Genomic DNA, 19,853 nt, shown 5'->3' with positions numbered 1-19,853 from the left:
TTTTTTTAAGGACTTACTATCTTCTGAGCAACATGCTAAGTTCTGGGAGAAACAAAGAAAGGCAAAACCATTGTCCTTATCTTCAAGGAGTTCATGTTCTAAAGCGGGGAAACAACATGTTCATATGTTTATAAAAGATATAGATAGAGTAATGGGAAGTAATTTCAGAAAAAAAAAGATGCTAACAGTAGGAAGGACTTGGAAAGACTTCTTGAAGGTTTGAAGGGATTCAGCTTTGAATACCAGTTTTATCTTACCTAGGGTCATTTTTATTTCCTTATATCTCCCTAGGAGGGAAAGGCTGGATATTTATACTCATTTTACAGATTGGGATGGTTGTTCAATTTAGGCCTGATTAGTCCCTAACTTCTCTGAGCTTTCTGAGGGGAAGAATAGATGGGTAAGGGATTAGGACAGAGGTTTTGAGATTTGATTACCTGTCTCTCATTTCCCATCTGAGCTCCTGGATGGTATCTCCCTGCCATATCTAACCAATCTCTTTCTTTTAGGAGTGCCGCTTGGTTTTCTCTGAGACGAACCCACCCGCCAAGCAAAATAGAGTCCCTCAGGGTGACAGTTGACTTCCTGAAGGTGCCTCTTGGCCTGAAGAAGCCAGAGCTGAAGGAAGTGGCCTTGGGGCCCCCAAGGAGGCCCCAGCCCACGGCCCTGGAGCGCTACAAGGCAAGGCGCTCTGAGGCCATGGACACCGAGTCTCAGTACTCCGGTTACTCCTACAAGTCTGGCCACTCCCGAAGCTCCCGGAAACATAGGTGGGTATGATGGCTCCTGAGGGGAGAGCAAGGGATCTAGAGAGAGAGAGAGAGGTCTCTATTTGATATGGGAGGGGGAGTCAAGTAAAATGAAGGACTTGAATGTGATATTTATTTTCTTCTCTCTGACTTTTCATGTCTTCTCCCTATCCTTCTTACCACAGGGACCGACGGGACAGACACCGCTCCAAGAGCAGGGATGGAAGCCGAGGAGACAAATCGGTGACGATACAGGCACCTGGAGAACCCCTGCTAGACAACGAGTCAACCAGAGGGGATGAGCGGGTGAGGAGTTGTTAGGAGATTCTCTAATCACAGAATTTTGTAGCCAGAATAATCCTTAGAGATCATCTGATTCAGCCCCCTCATTTTAAAGGTGAGGAAAATGCAGTTAATTTAGAGACAGTGAAGCAAGGTTAGAATTCTAGCTCTCTCACTTATTACCCAGGCAAACTTGGAAAAGTCATTGAACTTTTTTGAGGCCAACTTCACTCTCTTTCTCTCAGGAGATAAGTTTGGTAACCTCATCTGTAAAAATGAAGAGCTTGAATGACCTGATCTCATAAGGTCTCATATGTTTCTAAATCTATGACCCTTTGTAACTTTGGTCTCGAGATCTAAAATGACTATCCTATGATTGTATTGTAAGTGTCAGAGGCAGGACTCAAACCAGGTCTCCTGACTGCCCGGTCAGTGACAGTCCTCTCTGGTACAGCTGCCTCCTATTTCTTTTATCTTTTGTCTTTGTCTCCCCCTTTCTTTTTCTTGCTTAAACAAACTTTAACAAATTCAACATTTATTAAGATAGGTTGAATGCACTATTCTTTATGCTGGGCTACAGGGGTGAAAATGATATAATCCCTGCCTTTGTGAGATTTTGTTCATTCAATTAGCATTTATTAAGAAGGTGGTGCAGTAGATTGTTGTACTTGGAATCAGAAAGAACTGAATTCTAATCCAACTTTAGACACTTATTAGCTTTGTGACCCCAAGCAAGTCCCTGAGCCCCTGTTTACCTTAGTTTCTTATGTAAAATAAAGTAATATAGTAACACATACTTTTCAGGGTGAGGATAATATGGGATAATTTTTATCAAAAGTTTTATAAATCTTTAGGTTCTGTATTAATACTAGCTGTGTCAGATATACCATGTTAGGTGCTGGGATTTCAGAGAAAAGACCCTAACCACAAGAAGAAGGTAAGAAGGCCAGCTAGGTAGTGCAGTAGATAGAGTACTGGGCTTGGGATCAGGAAGTCCTCCAGGAAGACCTAGGGTTCAAACCTGGTCTCAGACACTTACTAGCTGTGTGACCCTAGATAAGTCACTTAACCCTGTTTACCTCAGTTTCCTCATGTTTAAGATGAACCAGAGAAGAAAATGACTCCAGCACCTTTGCCAAGAAAACCTCAAATGGGGTCATCAAAAGTTGGACAAATATTGAACCATATCCACAAGATGGTGCAGAGCAGTGGTGTCAAACTCTGGGCCTCTAATATGCACATAAAAATCCTTGTCAGTGACATATTGACTTAGAAAACCACATACTAACATTATCTGTATTCTTTTATATTTTTATTTATTTACTTCACATATTTTCCAATTATGTTTTCACCTGCCCACACTTGGGAATTGGCACCTCTGATGTAGTGAATAGAGTCCTGGTCTCCACTGGAGTCAGAAAAACTTGCTTTCAAATCTTGCCTAAGTGACATGAACCCTGTGATCCTGGCACTCTCTGAGCTTCAGTTTCCACATTTATAAAATGAGGGGGAGGATGGCCTCTAAGGTTTCTTCTAGCTATAAACCTATGATCCTACAAAGTCATACATAATAATTATAAAGTAATTTTGATGGGTGGAGCACTAGTCATTGAGGGGATTGTGATAGTCTTCTAGATACTTCTAGATGTCAGTGACCTTCCACAAATGCCTATCTATGCATATATAAACTCCCAGGCATACATTTCCAAATTCAAGTACATGGAAACTGAGACACACATAGATAAATTCAGATTTACACAGTAAGATGGGCAAACTATCTCTCTCTCCCCTCTGAATCTGTGTGTCTCCCTCTCTCTCTTGTGTCTTCCCTATATCTCTTACTCTCCTCTCCAAATCTTTCTACTCATGATTCTCCTCAGTTCTCTACCCCTCAGTGTTTCCTCTCATTCCTATATTTCATCTGGGTTTCTGTCCCTAAGATTGTCTCCAATATCTTTTTTATTCCCAATCTCTTTCTTTCTCAGACTTTCTTATCTTGTTGCACTTCTCCTGTCTTTGGAGAATATTTCTCTGTCACCTAAAAACTTGTCTACTCACCTCATAGATTTATTTCAAAGTCATACAGAATTACTGGCAGAATAAAAACTAGGACCTAAGTCTCCTGAAACTCAGGCAGTTTGGAATCAATAAGTAAACAGGATAAGGTGGGGAGATCCTATAAAGATCTATTGTTTCTTTCTGTATGACCTTGGGTATGTCACATTCACTCTGTCTCTGATCCTCATTTATAAAATGATGATATTTGCATTTAATCTTAACCCTACTTAAAGGAAATGTAAGGGAAATGATCTGAAAACCTTAAGATGACAATATCAATATTTTCTCTCAGAATCGCAGGTCAGGGTAGGTAAAAGAAATTTCTTTAGCAATAAAAGCCACTATCTTAGGATTTAGAACTTTAAGGGTTATTAAGGATAATTTAGTCCAGTCCATTCATTTTATAGATGAGGAAACTAAAGTTCAGAAAACTTGGGTCTTGCTCAGGATTATTCAGTAAGTAGGAGAGCAAGGATTCAAACTCAGGTATTTTGACTTCTAATCTAGTACTTTTGGCTCCCCCCCCCAACTTTCCTTTTTTATTGGGGGTCTCAAAAGAATGAGTCCTGGCTGGCCATTGCACTGAGGTCCTGCCCCTCTTTGCTGCACAGCAAACCAATTAGGTTGGTAGCAGGGCTGAGGAAGCTGGACATCAGGGTGGGGGAGTATCTGATGCCCTCTGGTGGCAACTTTGCAGAATGACATTTTGATATGGTTCTTAAGTTCTATTGTGTTGGGAGCAGATGAAGGAAGTAGTAAGAAGAGAGGCAGAAACTCAGTGGATGAAGCTGGAAGATCAAGACTAATATTCTTAGGGAATCAGTAGAATGATGAATGCATAGCCTTTTCACCTGCTGACCTCATGGAGAACAGATAAGTATGTAAGGTTTCTATATCTTGAGAATGGAGAGGACAGCTATGAAAAGTGCTACATTTGTCTCTTCTATTCCTACAGAAGATCTCATGCTTCTAATTCCTCTTTCAAAGGAGAGACTGAGCTTCAGGGAAGTTAAGGGATTTTTCCCAAGGTTACAGAGATAGTAAATGTCAAGAGTGAATTTGAACCCAGATCTTCATGCTCCATACCCAATGATCTTTCCACAATATTACTCTCTCCCACCCCATATCGATATCCTGATGCTTTATAGAAGGGGAATTTTCTTTCTACTTTTTGATAGAATCATAAGATTTCAGAGTTGGAAGAATCAGAAAGCAATCTTTACCCAAATAGAATTCCATTGCCCTCAACATCTAAGTAGTCATCAAGTACTTTAACCCTTCTTCATATTCCTCTGTCCTTTCCATTCAGGTTGTTATTTACTTTTTTTTTTAAATCACATCACTGAGACTAATGTCATAATCTCTTAACTGGTCTCTGACTCAACACTGGGAAATTCTTATCCTCTCAATCTATCCTGTGACTTCTTTTCCCTCCTCCTCTCCAATCAAATTAATCTTCCAGAAATATTGCTTTTGTTGTGGAATTCCAGTGCCCCCAAATCTGTAATGCTTCCCCACTGCCTATAGTGTTGTTTTTTTATTGTCTATTTGTGTTTTGCCAGATTAGAAGTCCTATGTAATGGGAAGAGCCCTAGTTGGATTTGGATTCTTTAGGCTGGTATTCAGAGTTCTTTACATTCTGTTCCAAAACCCAGTTACTGCTCCCTTACTGAAACATTGTTATATTCAGGTTGATCTAGTCACTCTCTGGCAAGGTACCATGTTCTTTTGTATCTCTTTTGCTGTTCTTTTCAAAGTTTTATCCACCTGGAATGTCTTCCCTCTGACATATCCACTGATTCTTTTCTTTTTTTTTAGGTTTTTTTTTTTGCAAGGCAAACGGGGTTAAGTGGCTTGCCCAAGGTCACACAGCTAGGTAATTATTAAGTGTCTGAGGCTGGATTTGAACTCAGGTACTCCTGACTCCAGGGCCGGTGTTCTATCCATTCTATGTACTTTTAAAATGTTTCCTTGAAGCTCTTTTTAAACAATCTGTTACCTCTCCAAAAAGAGTCTCTCTCTTGTAACAAATAAATATAATCCTGCAAAATAGTTCAGTACTTTGGACATGTCTTAAAAATGCATGTCTCATTTGTACCTCTTTACCAAAGGACAGGAAGCATGTTATATTATCAGTCTTTTGCAATATTCTGGAACTATATGTTTTGTGTCTTTGAAGCTATGTTATCATGGCCATCATGGAGATTATTCTTTATGCCTTTTTTCCTCTCTATTGAATTCATATACATCTATCTAAGTTTTCTGAATCCAGTCAATCAATCAACATTCATTAAATGCATTCTATGTCCTAGTGCTAGTTGCAGCAAATTTATTATTTTGTATGGCTCAATTATGTTTCATTATGTTCATATACCACAATTTTTTAGCCATTTACCCAGTAGATGGACTTGTGATTTTTGTCTTCTCCTCTTAATCTTAAGTTCTTCGAGGACAGAATCTTTTCTGTATATCTCTGAATATAAAGCCTGATACAGTTTTGGGTACCAATAGGTGCTTGATAAATACTTTTTTTTTTTTGCAAGGCAAATGGGGTTAAGTGGCTTGCCCAAGGCCACACAACTAGGTAATTATTAAGTGTCTGAGACTGGATTTGAACCCAGGTACTCCTGACTCCAAGGCTGGTGCTTTATCCACTACGCCACCTAGCCGCCCCTGATAAATACTTTTTAGCAGAATTTTTTGATTACTATCCTTTCCTCTTTCTGCCTTTTCTATTATCCTTACTCTCCCTTTTCTCTCTCTTTCCTCCTTTCTTATTCCTTCTCCTCTCCTGTCTCCTTCACCCTCCCCACCATTCTCCCTTTTGTTTCTCTCCACATTTCCTCATAGGATGATAACTGGGGTGAGACAACGACAGTGGTGACAGGCACATCGGAACACAGCATCTCCCATGATGACCTCACACGAATTGCCAAGGACATGGAGGACAGCGTCCCTCTGGACTGCTCACGTCATCTGGGTGTAGTGGCTGGGGCTACCCTGGCGCTGCTCTCCTTCCTCACCCCATTGGCCTTCCTCCTGCTGCCCCCACTGTTGTGGCGGGAAGAGCTGGAGCCCTGTGGGGCAGCCTGCGAGGGACTCTTCATCTCAGTGGCCTTCAAGCTACTTATCCTACTGCTGGGCAGCTGGGCCCTATTTTTCCGCCGGCCCAAGGCCTCCCTGCCCCGCGTCTTTGTGCTGCGCGCCTTGCTCATGGTGCTCGTCTTTCTGCTCGTGGTCTCCTACTGGCTCTTCTATGGGGTTAGGATTTTGGAGGCGAGGGAGCGCAGCTACCAGGGAGTGGTGCAGTTTGCTGTTTCCCTGGTAGATGCCCTGCTTTTTGTGCACTACCTTGCTGTGGTCCTGCTGGAGCTACGCCAGCTGCAGCCCCAGTTCACCCTCAAAGTTGTGCGCTCCACTGATGGGGCCAGTCGCTTCTACAATGTTGGCCACCTCAGGTACAGTGTGTGTATGTGTGTGTGTGTGTGTGTGTGGATGTGCTCGTATGCTTGTGTGTGTGTGTGGATGTGTGTGTAGGGGTGAGTATGTGTATAGGAGTGAGAGTGTGTGTAGGTGAGAGCATGAGATGGACTAGGACAGGACTTGGGAGATGTGACTGGGTTGGAACCAGGGTTATAGAAGGGCAGGGAGCAACAGAGAACATTAGCATAGGAGTAGATTTTGGAGCATATGGGAGATAAGTGGGTGGATAATGGGTAGGAAGAATTTTGGGCAGCAAAGGGCATGAGAGTTATCTTGGAGACCTGGGATAGTGCTGCATTCAATAGATAGCAGTTGATAGGGGGTGGGGAATAGGTAGAAATGCTTAGGGGCAGATATGTTAGGGATGGGGGTTATGGTGGATGGGGCTGAGGAGCTTTGGTGAGAGAACTGGTGCAGAGTTTGTAGGAGAGAGGGATTACTGGAGGTAAAAGAATAAAATGGAAGGGATGGGAAGAGCTCTGTGTAGGAAAAGGGCATGGGCTAACACCAGTGGATTTTTTTGCATCCTTTTTATGCTTCTCTGAATTGTGAAAGAACATGCCCTCTCTGGTTAGTCAGTGAATGTGAATTGAATGGAGCTGTGCAGGGCAGAGGGAGATTACATTGAAAAGAAGAATATATTGGGAGAGGCCAAAATAGAGGGCTGTGGTTCAATGGTTCAGTACTTATAAGTTGACTTGAGAAAAGGTATGTATTTGTATGGGTCCTGTGTGTGTGTATGTGAATGTATGTATGTATATACATGTTTTTTGACAGGATATATGGGAAAGATACTTCATTTGCTCAAGATCTGGCAGCTTGTCAATTCGAGTATTGAGCCTGACCCAGGACCCTAATACTCTTGGGAGGGGTCCCATTTTATTTTCCCTTAGGATCTAATATGAGAGAGTGGTTAGTTTCCAGCCGTCATCTGGGAAATTTTCTCGGTCCCTCATGAGTAGAGGTGGCATGGAAGAACCTCATAAAAGGTCCCACTTGTATAGATTCCAAGTATGAGATTAAATGACTGTTACAGCCTAGCCATGAGAAGGGCTCTGATCTGGAGGCTGGATGGAGAGAGACCAAGGGGGAGAGACCTTGGGGTGGCTTCCTTAAGCTGGGCTTCTCAGAAGCAGCTTCTCCCCATCCTTTGTTCTTTCTTGTCTTGCCATCCTATGCTGATGTGTAACTCCCTCTGGACACCTTTTTCTGTGTCTGGAAGTGGAGGTGACCATGAATGTTCCCCTTACCTCCTTTACCCTCCCTCCCCCTCCCTCCCCCTCCCATCTCCCCCACAGCATCCAGCGTGTGGCAGTGTGGATCCTGGAGAAGTATTACCATGATTTCCCCGTCTACAACCCTGCCCTCCTCAACCTGCCCAAGTCCGTCCTGGCCAAGAAAGTGTCCGGCTTCAAGGTGTATTCCCTCGGAGAGGGTGAGCTGCCAGGATCTTCACTTTTCTGAATCTTCCCTATCAGGGCTCCCTTTTCTCCTATTCTTCCCCCCCCTCTTTTCCCTCTTCCTCTTTTATCCTCCCCCTCTCCCTTTACCCCTTCACTTCTCACTCCCTTTCTTTAGTCCCTTTTGTACTGTTTTTCCCCTTGACTCTAGGTGGAGGGTCTCAGCCTTTGGATCCCTTGCCCTACTTCCCTTTCTTTCCCTCACCCCAGCCCTCTCAGGTTTCCCCTCCTTTGGCTGCTCTGTGTCTCCTCGTCAGCCCTGGAACTCTAAGCCCTTCAGCCACCTTCATTCCAAATTTTAAGGATTAAGGACCTCCTTGGGAGTCCTTGTCCTTCTTCATTTCTGTTCTGTGGGTCCCTTCTCTGAAGGTGGCTGGGGACAGTACCTCCTGAAGATTGTGGATAGTCAGGCTGCTGCCCTCAGCCTCAGGTCTCCTTGGATACCTATCTCCCATTCTTATCCCCACCTCTGCCTCCCTGCCCTCTCTCAGAGAACAGCACCAACAATTCCACTGGACAGTCTCGGGCAGTGATTGCAGCAGCAGCTCGGAGGCGGGACAACAGTCACAATGAGTATTATTATGAGGAGGCAGAACATGAGCGGAGGGTGCGCAAGCGTAGAGCCAGGTATGTTTGCTGGGAAAGGAGGAGATGTGTAAGGGAAAAAGTGACTGAAATAGGATGGGCTGAAATTACATAGAAACCACCTTTATGACTTTGGAGAAATCCTCCTTTGGTCTCAGTTTCCTTATTTGTGAAATGTATTGTTTGGACTATATGATTTTTAAGCCTCATTTTGTCTCTAAATTTTTTGATGATCCTTTGAACCCACTGGGAGGTAGAGTATGTCCATTGGGGGATATGTGTGAGGCTTCATAGACTCTGAAAACAGACTGATGGAAGAAGTTGCTCATATTCATGGAGAAGACGAGACTAAATCTTGGTACAAGAACTAGTGTCCTGAATCATTAGCTCTGGCACTAATGGTGGCCTTCAAAGCCTTAGCTCCTTTTACTTGCTAGGCACTCTGCTACGTGCTTTACACATATCTCATTTGATCTTCCCAACCACCCTGGGGGGTAGATACAGTTTATTATCCCCTGTTTTTTTGTATGGTGAAACTGAAGCAGACAGGTTAAATAACTTGCCTGTGGTCAACAGCTAGTAAGAATATGAGGCTGTACTTGATTTGAGATCTTCTTGACTCGATGTTCAATCTACTGAGTCATGTAGCTGCCTAGTAGAACTTTGAGCTGTCACAGTTGCCTCTGTTTTGAATACCTCTCCATCATACTATCCCTTTCTTGTTTTACTAGCATCTCCATTGGGAAGGAGGGCAGCTAGGTGGTGCAGTGGATAAAGCATTGACCTTGGAGTCAGGAGGACAAGAATTCAAATCCAGCCTCAGAGGGATGGCTAGGTGGCACAGTGGATAGGGCATCGGCCCTGGAGTCAGGAGTACCTGAGTTCAAGTCCGACCTCAGACACTTAGTAATTACCTAGTTGTGTGGCCTTGGGCAAGCCACTTAACCCCATTTGCCTTGCAAAAAACTAAAAAAAAAAAATCCAGTCTCAGACACTAGCTATGTGACCTTGGGCAAGTCACTTAACCCTGATGTTCTCATATCCAGGGCCATCTTCAGTCATTCTAATTCATATCTGACCACTGGATCTTAGATGACTGAAGGAGATGAGGCTGGTGACTTAGCACAAGCACCTCCTCCACTTATATCCAGTTCATGTGCTGCTTTGTTGCATCACCTTCCTGATGTCATGGTCTTTGAGAATGAAGGATAAACATTATTATTAGGAAGGAGAATACTGCCTTTAGCAGGTCCCATCCTCTTCATGTAGAGTCATTAATGACAGGGCTAGATGGGACCTTAAAGTCCATATAATAATTCATTTTACAGATGAGGAAATTGAGTTTAACAGATTTGCCTACATTTATGTTTTTTTTGCAAGGCAAATGGGGTTAAGTGACTTGCCCAAGGCCACACAGCTAGCTAATTATTAAGTGTCTGAGGCTGGACTTGAACTCAGGTACTCCTGACTCCAGGGCCGGTGCTCTATCCACTGCGCCACCTAGCCGCCCCCACCACCTAGCTGCCCCAATACTTTTATCCCTCCTTGTTGGGGAATTGAACCCCGGCCTCCCAAGTGACAGGCGGGGATACTGACCACTATACTAACAAGGAAGGTGTCAACCTCTTTAATATCCCAAACTCCAATTTTCTCAAGGCTTTGGGTAGATAGAAAAGTGACTACTCCCTTGCTGTAGAGGTCTGATACAAAATCCTTGTTTTATGCCCATCTAGGGTGTTATTGGTAGAGGTGGGGGTGGTGGTGAATGGTCATGGTCTCATAGTCTCAAAAGAAAATTATTTTAATCCACCTTAATTAAAAAAATTATACAGAACATATTTTAGAAGAGGGAAAATGTGAAAGGAAGATGATTAGATAATTCAGGGCATAATGGAGGATAAGAATAATGCAAAATCAATCTCGGGAATAACTTCTTAAAGAAAATGAAGTGGGAGCTTGTTTAAAGTGCTGGTTCTCATTGTGAGTTTTAAGCAGTTTAGGTATAGACAAGATGATGTAGTTGAAAGTCTGGAAGATCTGAAGACTTGGAGTCCCAGTCTTGGCTTTGTCACTTAGTTATATGACCATGTAAATCACTTAACCTCAACTTCTTTCACTGTAAAATGGGAATAAGAGTTATTCCATTGCCACATTTATGGAATTGTGATCAAAATACTTTGTAAACCAGAAAGAGCTGCATAAATATGTTTTTATTATTACTAATGGCATCTATTCTTGTTTTCCATGGAGAACATCCATAAGCTTCTGCAGGTGGTAAGGGAAATATCAGGAAAGAACTTCCCAAGTTCCAAGAGAAGTGTTGAGATTCTTTTATTTAAGGAGTTTTCCCTGGAAAGGATACTACCTCCCTGTTAGGAGGCAATGGGAGAGACAAAAATCATCTTTTTCTACAGAGGTGTGGCAAGGTTTAGGCTTCTCTGATAATGTGGGGGTTGAAGAAACTTTGGGAGGTGAGTGGTCTCTGAACTGTTTCTCTCTGCCCCCTGTTCTCTCCCTTTTCTCTCCCCTCCCCTCCACCTCCAATCTAGACTGGTGGTAGCAGTAGAAGAGGCCTTTACACACATCAAGAGGCTACAGGAAGAGGAGCAAAAGAACCCAAGGGAGGTGATGGATCCAAGAGAGGCAGCTCAAGCCATTTTTGCCTCTATGGCACGGGCCATGCAGAAATACCTTCGCACTACCAAGCAACAGCCCTACCACACTATGGAGAGCATCCTGCAACACCTAGAGTTCTGTATCACCCATGATATGACACCCAAGGTATACTCTATTTTGCCTCTCATCCTCTCTTCCTTTCTCCTTCCTCTTCCTCTCTGTCCCCCTCCCCCCTCCTCTGCTCTTTCTCTCTCTTTGTTTCTCTCTCTCCCTCCCCCTCTCCTTTTTTCTTCCTTTCCTCTCCTTCATCCCCCTCTCTTCCCCTATTTCCATTCTTTTCTCCTTCCCTTCCTCCTCCTCTTATTTTCTCCCTCTCCCTTCTTCCCTTTCCCTCCCCCAGCTCTCTCCCTTTCTCCTCTCTTATTTTCTTCAACCCTATCTCTTCTTTTCCCTCTCTCCATGTAGCCCTCTTTCTCTCTCCCACCCCCTTTCCTGTCTTCCTGTGTCCCTGTCTCTGTTTCTGTCTTCCTTTCCTTCCTACCCCCAAGGTTTAGTTTGTGACTTGGAGGAAAGTTATTTAGTCTCCTTGTGCCACAGGCTCTAATTGTCAAATGGGGGTGATGGCAGTGACCATATGACCTCTACAGCCCCTTTAGCTTTCTTTTTATGATCCTTGGTCTGAGTGAGTTTTCACTTTGACTGCTTATTGTTTGCACATATGTGATCTGCTATTGCCCCCTGTTGCCAGTTGTTGGAATTACCCTCCTCTCTAGCTCTTGGTGACCAAACATTTGGGGGGGGGTAGTAGAGCTATCTGGGGTGACTGATATTATTACATCATAAATTTAGAATTGGTAGTGGCCTTAGACATCATCTAGCCCAACATCCTCATTTTACATTTGTGGAAACTGAGACCTAAAGAGCAATGATTTGCCCAGAGTCACAGGCTTTATCACATTTGAACTCTGATAATAATCACATCTGTGATTATTATCAGAGTTCAAATGTGACATATACATATATGTCAAGTCAAGAAATATTTGTTACATATGTACTTTGTGTCAGACACTGTGTTGAAGATACAAAGGAAGGTCAATACATAGTTCCTGCTCCCAAGGAAGTCACATTCTAATAGTGAAGGCAACTTGTAAGCAACTATGCACAAACATACCTCTGAGATGATCTCCAATTTATATTTTATATGTGTCTATATATATATATATATATACACACACACACACACACACACACACACACTTACACATGCATACATACATTCACACACACACACACACACACACACACACACACACACACACACACTCTAACTTGGAGCTAGTCTTAGAGGGAAGGCACTGGCATTCCTGAAGGTGGAATTTTAACTGAGACTTGAAGAAAGCTGAAGAAATCAGGAGGCAGAGATCATGAAGATTAGCATTCCAGGCATGGGCAACAACTAGTGAAATCAGAGTGGGTGATGTCAAGGGTGAGGAATGGCGAGGAGGCTTGTGTCATTGGATTGTAGAGGATATGGAAGGGAGTAAGATAAGAAGGGTCCAAGTTATGAAGGGCTTTAAGCCAAACAGAAGATTTTATATTTTATTCTGGAGGTAATAAGAAATCACTGGAGTTTATCGAATGTGGAAGATATTTGTAGTATGATCAGACTTGTGCTTTAGGAAGTTCACTTTGATAGCTGTGATTTTGAGGATGAACAGGAGAGAGGAGATTTGAGCTATGGCAACCAACCAGGAGGCTATTGCATTAGTGCAGATATGAGGTGATGAGGGCAGTGCCCAGAGTAAAGGGACTCATATGAAAAGTATTACAAGAAAGAGTCATTAGGACTTGGAAACAGATTGGATATAATTGGAATGAGGAGGAGTGAGTGAAAGTGAAGAGTTGAGGCTGAATATCAGGTTGTGGATTTGGGTGACTGGGAGAATGGTGGTACCCTCAAGAGTGTTAGGGAAGCTAGGAAGAAGGAAGGGTTTTAGGAAAAAGTAATATGTTCCTTTTTGAATATGTTGGGTTTGAGATGTCTATGGGGCATCCATTTTGAGTTATCTAAAAAACAGTTGGAATGCAGGACTAGACCTTATGATTTAAATCTGGGAATTATTTGCATAGAAATGATAATTGAAAATTAGCAAGAAAGTAAAGATAATAGAAGGGACAATCTGCTGGTGAAGATGGGATAGAATAGGATAGAATGAAGACGAGTTTGCCTTGGCAAGAAGAAGGGGCTATGTCTTCATGGGATATGGGTAAAGGAAGAAATTGTGGAGGAAAGAATCTGAGTGATATGAAGTGAATATCATAGGGAAAAAGAGGAGTTCATGGTGAATATCTTCAATTTTTTTTCAATGAAATAAGAACAATATTCTCATCTGGCTGTAGGATATAGCCATGAAATATTTGAGAAGAGTTGAAAAGGTTTGTAAAAGCTGTTGTATTGAATAAGATAGTGAATTGATTAAGTGCATATATATATATATATATATACATATATATGTATATATATAGGTAATATATGAATTTCTTGTTACAATGAGGACCCAGTTGAGATTAATTAGTATAAATTTGTAGTTATGTGAGTTTTTTGCAATTTTTTTTTAGTCCCAGGTGAATAAGTTAAAAGGTAATACACGGAAGAAAAAAAATTCAAGGATAGGCCTTAACAAGATAAGATCAGCTCTAGGATAAAGGGGACAAATAATTTGAGAGGAGAGAATGGTGCTAAGTCAAGCTAGTTTATTTAAGGTATCAAGGTGGCGAAGGGAGGAGAGTTTAGCCAGTGAAAAGGTGATGGCTTGGGAAAGAACTGAGCAATGGAAGGATTTGAGGTTGTGCTAAGAATGAAGACCAGAAGTTGTATGAAAGAAGGAGAGATGGAATAAAAAAGATTATGATTAGATAAAGGAATTTCAAAATTTTGGAAATAAAACACTTGTGAGTGGTGATGTTACAGGTATGGTCATTTTTGTATGTTGTAGCTGACCTGTGATGATGGAGTAGGTCATGGAAGATGAATAAGTTAAGGAACTGGAAGTTCAGGTGTTTGAGGGAATATATATATATATATATATATATACATATGTCTATGTCTATGTATATATCAAGGTCCCCTAGATTAATGGCACAAGTTGAAGGGAGAGAAAGCCTATGAACCAGATATTGTGGAACTTCCTAAAAAGGAAGGAAGGAAGGGAGGAAAGAAGGAGAATAACTTGAGTTTAAACAATAGCCCTTAGAATCTTGATTGGGGGCAGCTAGGTGGTGCAGTGAATAGAGCACCGGCCCTGGAGTCAGGAGTACCTGGGTTCAAATCCGGCCTCAGACATTTAATAATTATCTAGCTGTATAGCCTTGGGCAAGCCACTTAACCCCATTGCCTTGCAAAAACCTAATTAAAAAAAAAAGATCAAATGAGATCATCTTTGTAAAGGACTCATCAGAGTGCCTGGGACATAGCAGGTGGTTAATAAATCCTTTTTTTTCCTTTCACCCATATACACATGCATGTGAGCATATATGAATATCTGTCTTAACGTTTGCAAAATGTTTTCATCACAACAACTCTGGGAGAAGTTGGGGCTCAAAAAGGATAACCTGTCCAGGGATATATTGTTAGTAATTGATTCAAATATAGGTCTTTTTTCTGTCTGCTGTACTGTGCCTCTCCACAGTCCCAGCTCTGTGATGTATTACAATTAGAAATGAAGGAGGGTTAAGGAAAAAGAGGAGAGGAACATATGGGATAGAGGTCCTTTTGGGTCAGTAAGGGGTTGAAGGAAGGAGTGCAGTGAGGTGAGGGCAAACATACACCATATTGTGACACAGGTCTTCTCTCTTCCAACCCCAGGCCTTTCTGGAGCGGTACCTGGCAGCTGGTCCCACTATCCAGTACCACAAGGAGCGCTGGTTGGCTAAACAGTGGACACTGGTGAGCGAAGAGCCAGTGACCAATGGGCTCAAAGATGGCATTGTCTTCCTCCTCAAACGCCAGGACTTCAGCCTGGTGGTCAGCACCAAGAAGGTCCCATTCTTCAAGCTGTCTGAGGAGTTTGTGGACCCTAAATCACACAAGTTTGTCATGAGGTTGCAGTCTGAGACATCGGTGTAACTGTGCAACAGAATGGGGCGAGGTGGGGGTGGAGGCTATGGGAGGCACCTGGGAGCAGTGGGAGGGGGCTTGAAGCCTAGGCCTCAACCAGTCCTGCTTCCTTCCTTTCTGCCTCTAACTCTGTTTTTTACTTGAATTACTAACATGCTCTCCACTCCCACTCTATCCTCTCTCTCCCCTTCCTTGCCCCATGTGAATGGGGAAAGACCACCCTGAGGGTTGGGGCAGCAAGTAGGGAGGTACCCTTTCCTTGTTTTCCTTTCATTCCCACCTCAAGCCCTGTGGGAATAGGTAACTCTCCTCTCTTCTCTTCTTCATTTCTCCATGATAGTCTCTGCTGAAAGGGGATATGGCCCTACTGTCCCCTTCTCTTTCTTCTCCACCCCTCTCCCCCTTCCCCATCTAGGTTATTGTAGCAGTTCTCTCCAGCAGTTTCCTAGAAGTGCTTCTCCCAAGGGGTGAAGTCAAGATCACAGCAAACCATGGTGCCAAATGATCCCAGGGTAGTGCTAGCCCTCTTTGGCATCCAAAGTGAGGTGAGGCTATTCTTCCTGCCTATCTCACTAGGTCTATCTCAGGAACTCTGAGTTTTGGGATCAACAGGACTCCTGGGTCTGTGACCTTTTAAATTCCTGCACAAGTCACCAGGGTCAGGAGTCTCCCATAGAGATTTTTTTCCTTGCTGCTGTTATAGCCTCTTTGATATCTGTTCCCTTCTCCCCTTCTTGAGCTCCCAGTCCAAACACACCACATTTCCCAGAAGGGAAGCTCATGTCCCCCAAGCCTTGTCAGGGAGAATTTTAATTTCCTTTCCTCTTTCCTGATCTCTTTACTCAGATGGGATTGCAGGAACACTGGGGAATGTGGTCCCTTCAGCCACTTCCCCTGGGGCATGGTAAACACTCCTCTTTCCCCTCTATCATTCTCATTTTGCCTTTTCTTCCCTAACTCCCTATCCTAATTCTTTATTATGGGATATATTTTTCTTCCCAAGCATGCCTTTATTGGTAGACCCAGAGGGGAAGGAGGACCCATGTGGAAGCATTGTGGTCTCATGGAAAGAGGTGAATTGGGAGTCAGAGAATCTGGGTCTAAATCCTAGCTCTGTCACTATCTGTGTGGCCTTGGGTAAGTAACTTTCACTTCTCTGGATCCCAGTTTTCTCATCTGTAAAATGACAGGTTGGACCAGAATGTGTTGTGAAGCTCTTATGTTTGTGATTCATTGAGTTTTGGAAAAGACCCCTGTGAAAGTCAATGACTCATTCCCTTCTATTTTTACTCTGGAATAGGTCTTTCAGTTGTCAAACAGTTGATGTGACTGGTAGGAGTGAGCTGCTGAGCATCTCCTTTCTCCATCTATTATAATGCCCTCAGGTTTTTCCTTCTCTAGACAGAAATACTTCTTCTCTTTGTCAGGGAGGGCCCCCATTGATCCCTTTAAATGATACTCTTTCCCTGAGAGACCATATCACTTCAGTACTTTGGGGGGCCTCATATTGTTCTCTGATCTCAGCACTGGGGTCAGAAATCCCTGCTATTTGAGGTCACACAATCTTTTGCCCCACCTCAGTTTCCAGTTATTTCTGGAAGATCTCATCACTTAAAGCAAATGTGGGCAAAATTCTTCCTATTTTCTGTATTTTGATGTAAAAGCCTGGGTACTTCTACATACTGATCTTTTAGCCAAGAGAAATGAGAATTTGAAGCATTAATATCTCCTGCCACTCCCAACCCTTATCCTTCCATTCCCATCCAGTCTGGATATAAGTATAACTCTGATAAATGGAATGAGGTCCATACCCTGGTTGGTTTGCCAATGGTCTCACAGTGCTCCTTTTGGTTCCCTCTTCCCTGAATCCATTATTGCTTTCTCTCTGTGTGCAAATGCCTGAGAAATTCAGATAGGACACCCTCGGGTTCATTCCCATGGAGACCTTCTATCTTTAAAATAAATACCCTGAAGGTGACCCTGGGCTCCAAAGCCTGGTGCTAACCTTGAGAGAGGAAGCAAGGAAGTCTTTCTAACTAGTGCCAACCTAGGACTTGTACCTTAAATCCTTTCCATTCCCTTTGGAAATCCTCAGGGAGGTATGTTATATCTGGTGGTTACAATTTTGACTTTCCCAGAATTCAAGTTTCTAGATTAAGCTCAGTAGTTTTGAGACACTGCTAGAGGGTTGGGGTCCAGGCACTTTTCTGAGTATGTCTCTATTTCTGTCTCCAAAATTCAATGTGAGAGGAGGGGTCTCTCTTGATCATATGTCTAAATAATTCTCTTTTCTAGAAAGGGGTCTTGGATGGGTAGTGGAGTGGGTTCACTACTTTTATGGAAGTGGTATTGGGAGCAGTATGGGAATTTGAGGTTATAAGGGGGAAGATATCTGGGACCCTTATTACTTTCCTTGATTATAGGCAATGGATGTTTCTTTTAAAGGATCTGCCATGTTTTTAATCACTGTGATTTTTTCATTCCTTTTCTTTAAAAAGAACAAAAAAACTAACAAAAAAAGTCACCCTAATTGTTTTTTCTGTTTCTTAAGCACTAAGGGCTGTGATTGAGAATGGCAATGTTTTAGACCCTCTATGTCACAACTGTGGTATCTTTCTGTTTTCTTTTTTAAAAAAATCAGGATGAATTATGAAGTGTATGTATGTATGTTTTGTGTCTTATCTCTCCTCTGTGGGAAGTAGTCTTGAGGCTGTGGCCAGTAGTGGGATTTAAAATTAACACACTTCCTAGGAGTGTTCCCCCTCCCTCTCTCCCCCCTCCCCTTCTCTCTCTCTCTCTCTCTCTCTCTTTCTGTAATTCCCTTTCTCTTCCTTCTTATTGGGGCATCTATAGTCCTGTAAACTTCTAGAGAGGTATGGAGTATGTCCTTCTTCTATTGTCTCCATCTGACCTTATCCTAACTGGTAAATATTCATTATAGTTTTCTTGACATGCCTAACCCAGCCTTCCCACCCTAGGGTTACTGTGCCTCAGTCCTTCACCTACCTCACCATTCTGCCTCTGTCCTCATTGACACCTCTCCCCCTAAGCTCACTTCTATGGCATCTGCCTTCATTTCCTCTTAATTCTTTCTTAGCATGTCACCTTCCTCCTTGTCCTTGTCATCTTTCATCCTGTCCTTAAATTCTTTCCCAATATCCCTATTGAAACTCCTGGGCTGTCCCTTTTTTGTTAGAAGAGATGAGTTGAAACAAATGGACCCTTAGGGACCCTCAGTTGAACCATCTGTTTTTGCAGGTTTGTGCTTTCCTCTCTGTTGGGCCTACATAGGCTCCCCTGTCTCTGTATGGTGTCTTGTCTGTCAGTTTGTCTTCCTTCTCTTTCCTGTGCCCACCCCCGCCTCCTCCCCAGGGCAATATCTGCTGATGGATTCAGTCCTGGGTTGGGACTCTCCCATTGCATTCTCCTATGGGCAGAAGGAAGGGGAAGGCAGGGGGACTAATTAGGTCCCTTCCAAGTGAGATTGTAAATGTAGAATTTTCCATTCAATTCTAGAATTTTTTTTTACAGAGCTGAGACCTTGTGCATGCATGTAGAAAATTGTAAAATGTAAAATTGTTTTTTTTAATATATAAAAAGCTTGTTTTTACAGTTTGCAGTGGATCTAAACATTATGGCAAATTTAGGGATTTTTTTTTCTTAAAACATAGGAACTAAAACTGTACAAATTTTTTTTATATAAAATAAACACATTTGACTTTTTTGAGGTGGTATCTGATTGATTTATTACAACTGTAAGGAAAGAGCTCCTGGAAAGTAAACCCTGGAAGATCTGGATTTTTCATACTTTTGCAGTCAAAGACCTAAAAAGTTGATCAAATTATAAAAAAGGATCAGCAGGGGGCAATGTAAGCTTGGCTCAAGCTGCAAATTTCTGAGGGTGAGATGGAAAGGAAATCTGGTAGTGGATAGCAGGATTTGTAAGGATGCTGCTTTGAGGGTCCTAGCACCATAGTGTGGAACTGGAACTCAAGTTTAGTCTGGAACTTCGAAACTGGTTCAAATCCCTCATTTTACTGATGAGGAAATGGAGACTCAGAAAGGATAAATAATTCGCCCTATGTCATGTAGATAATAAAGTGATAGAAAAAACCCATTTCAAAATCCATGGAACTTTGGACTTTACTGTTGATCAGAACCATTTACAAAAATCTTAAATTATGAATAAGATGAAAACTGTAATTTACAAATACGTCCAAAGCAACTCATTCCTTTAATCAGTTTTCACTAATCCTACCCAAGCAGATAAAAGGGGTCATTTCTTGAAAATAGATACTCTAGAACATTTCCAGTTCTTATCTGTGTGACTGCTCAATTTTGTGTGTTCCTGGATCTTAGCAAGTAGGTCTCCTGTGAGACAAGAGAGGTCATGCCTGGAAAATTCTAACCAACTAAGAACCTGTAAGGAGATATGTACCCTTTTATGAAACCTTTTTTTTCCCTTAAGGCTGCTCAGGTTTCATATATATCCTAATTTGCTTT

General features: G+C 42.4%; 1 protein-coding gene across 2 annotated transcripts in view; it reads left to right on the top strand.

Annotated features, from left to right (window-relative positions):
* Positions 1-17,813, top strand: part of VANGL2 (VANGL planar cell polarity protein 2) — a 42,591-nt gene extending 24,778 nt beyond the window's left edge. For both annotated transcript variants that reach the window (XM_074223077.1, XM_074223078.1), the window contains exons 2-8: positions 510-770; positions 935-1,055; positions 5,940-6,547; positions 7,871-8,007; positions 8,524-8,659; positions 11,167-11,398; positions 15,099-17,813. In XM_074223077.1, coding sequence (XP_074079178.1) covers positions 510-770; positions 935-1,055; positions 5,940-6,547; positions 7,871-8,007; positions 8,524-8,659; positions 11,167-11,398; positions 15,099-15,359 — 1,756 coding nt within the window. In that variant the 3' untranslated portion in view covers positions 15,360-17,813. The remainder of the gene's footprint in view (positions 1-509; positions 771-934; positions 1,056-5,939; positions 6,548-7,870; positions 8,008-8,523; positions 8,660-11,166; positions 11,399-15,098) is intronic.
* The last annotated feature ends 2,040 nt before the right edge of the window (positions 17,814-19,853 follow it).

The sequence above is a fragment of the Macrotis lagotis genome, chromosome 2, assembly GCF_037893015.1.
Source record: "Macrotis lagotis isolate mMagLag1 chromosome 2, bilby.v1.9.chrom.fasta, whole genome shotgun sequence".
Taxonomy (NCBI): Eukaryota; Metazoa; Chordata; class Mammalia; order Peramelemorphia; family Peramelidae; genus Macrotis; species Macrotis lagotis.
The sequence above is the reverse complement of the archived record's forward strand: the minus strand, read 5'-3'. Positions and strand labels throughout refer to the sequence as shown.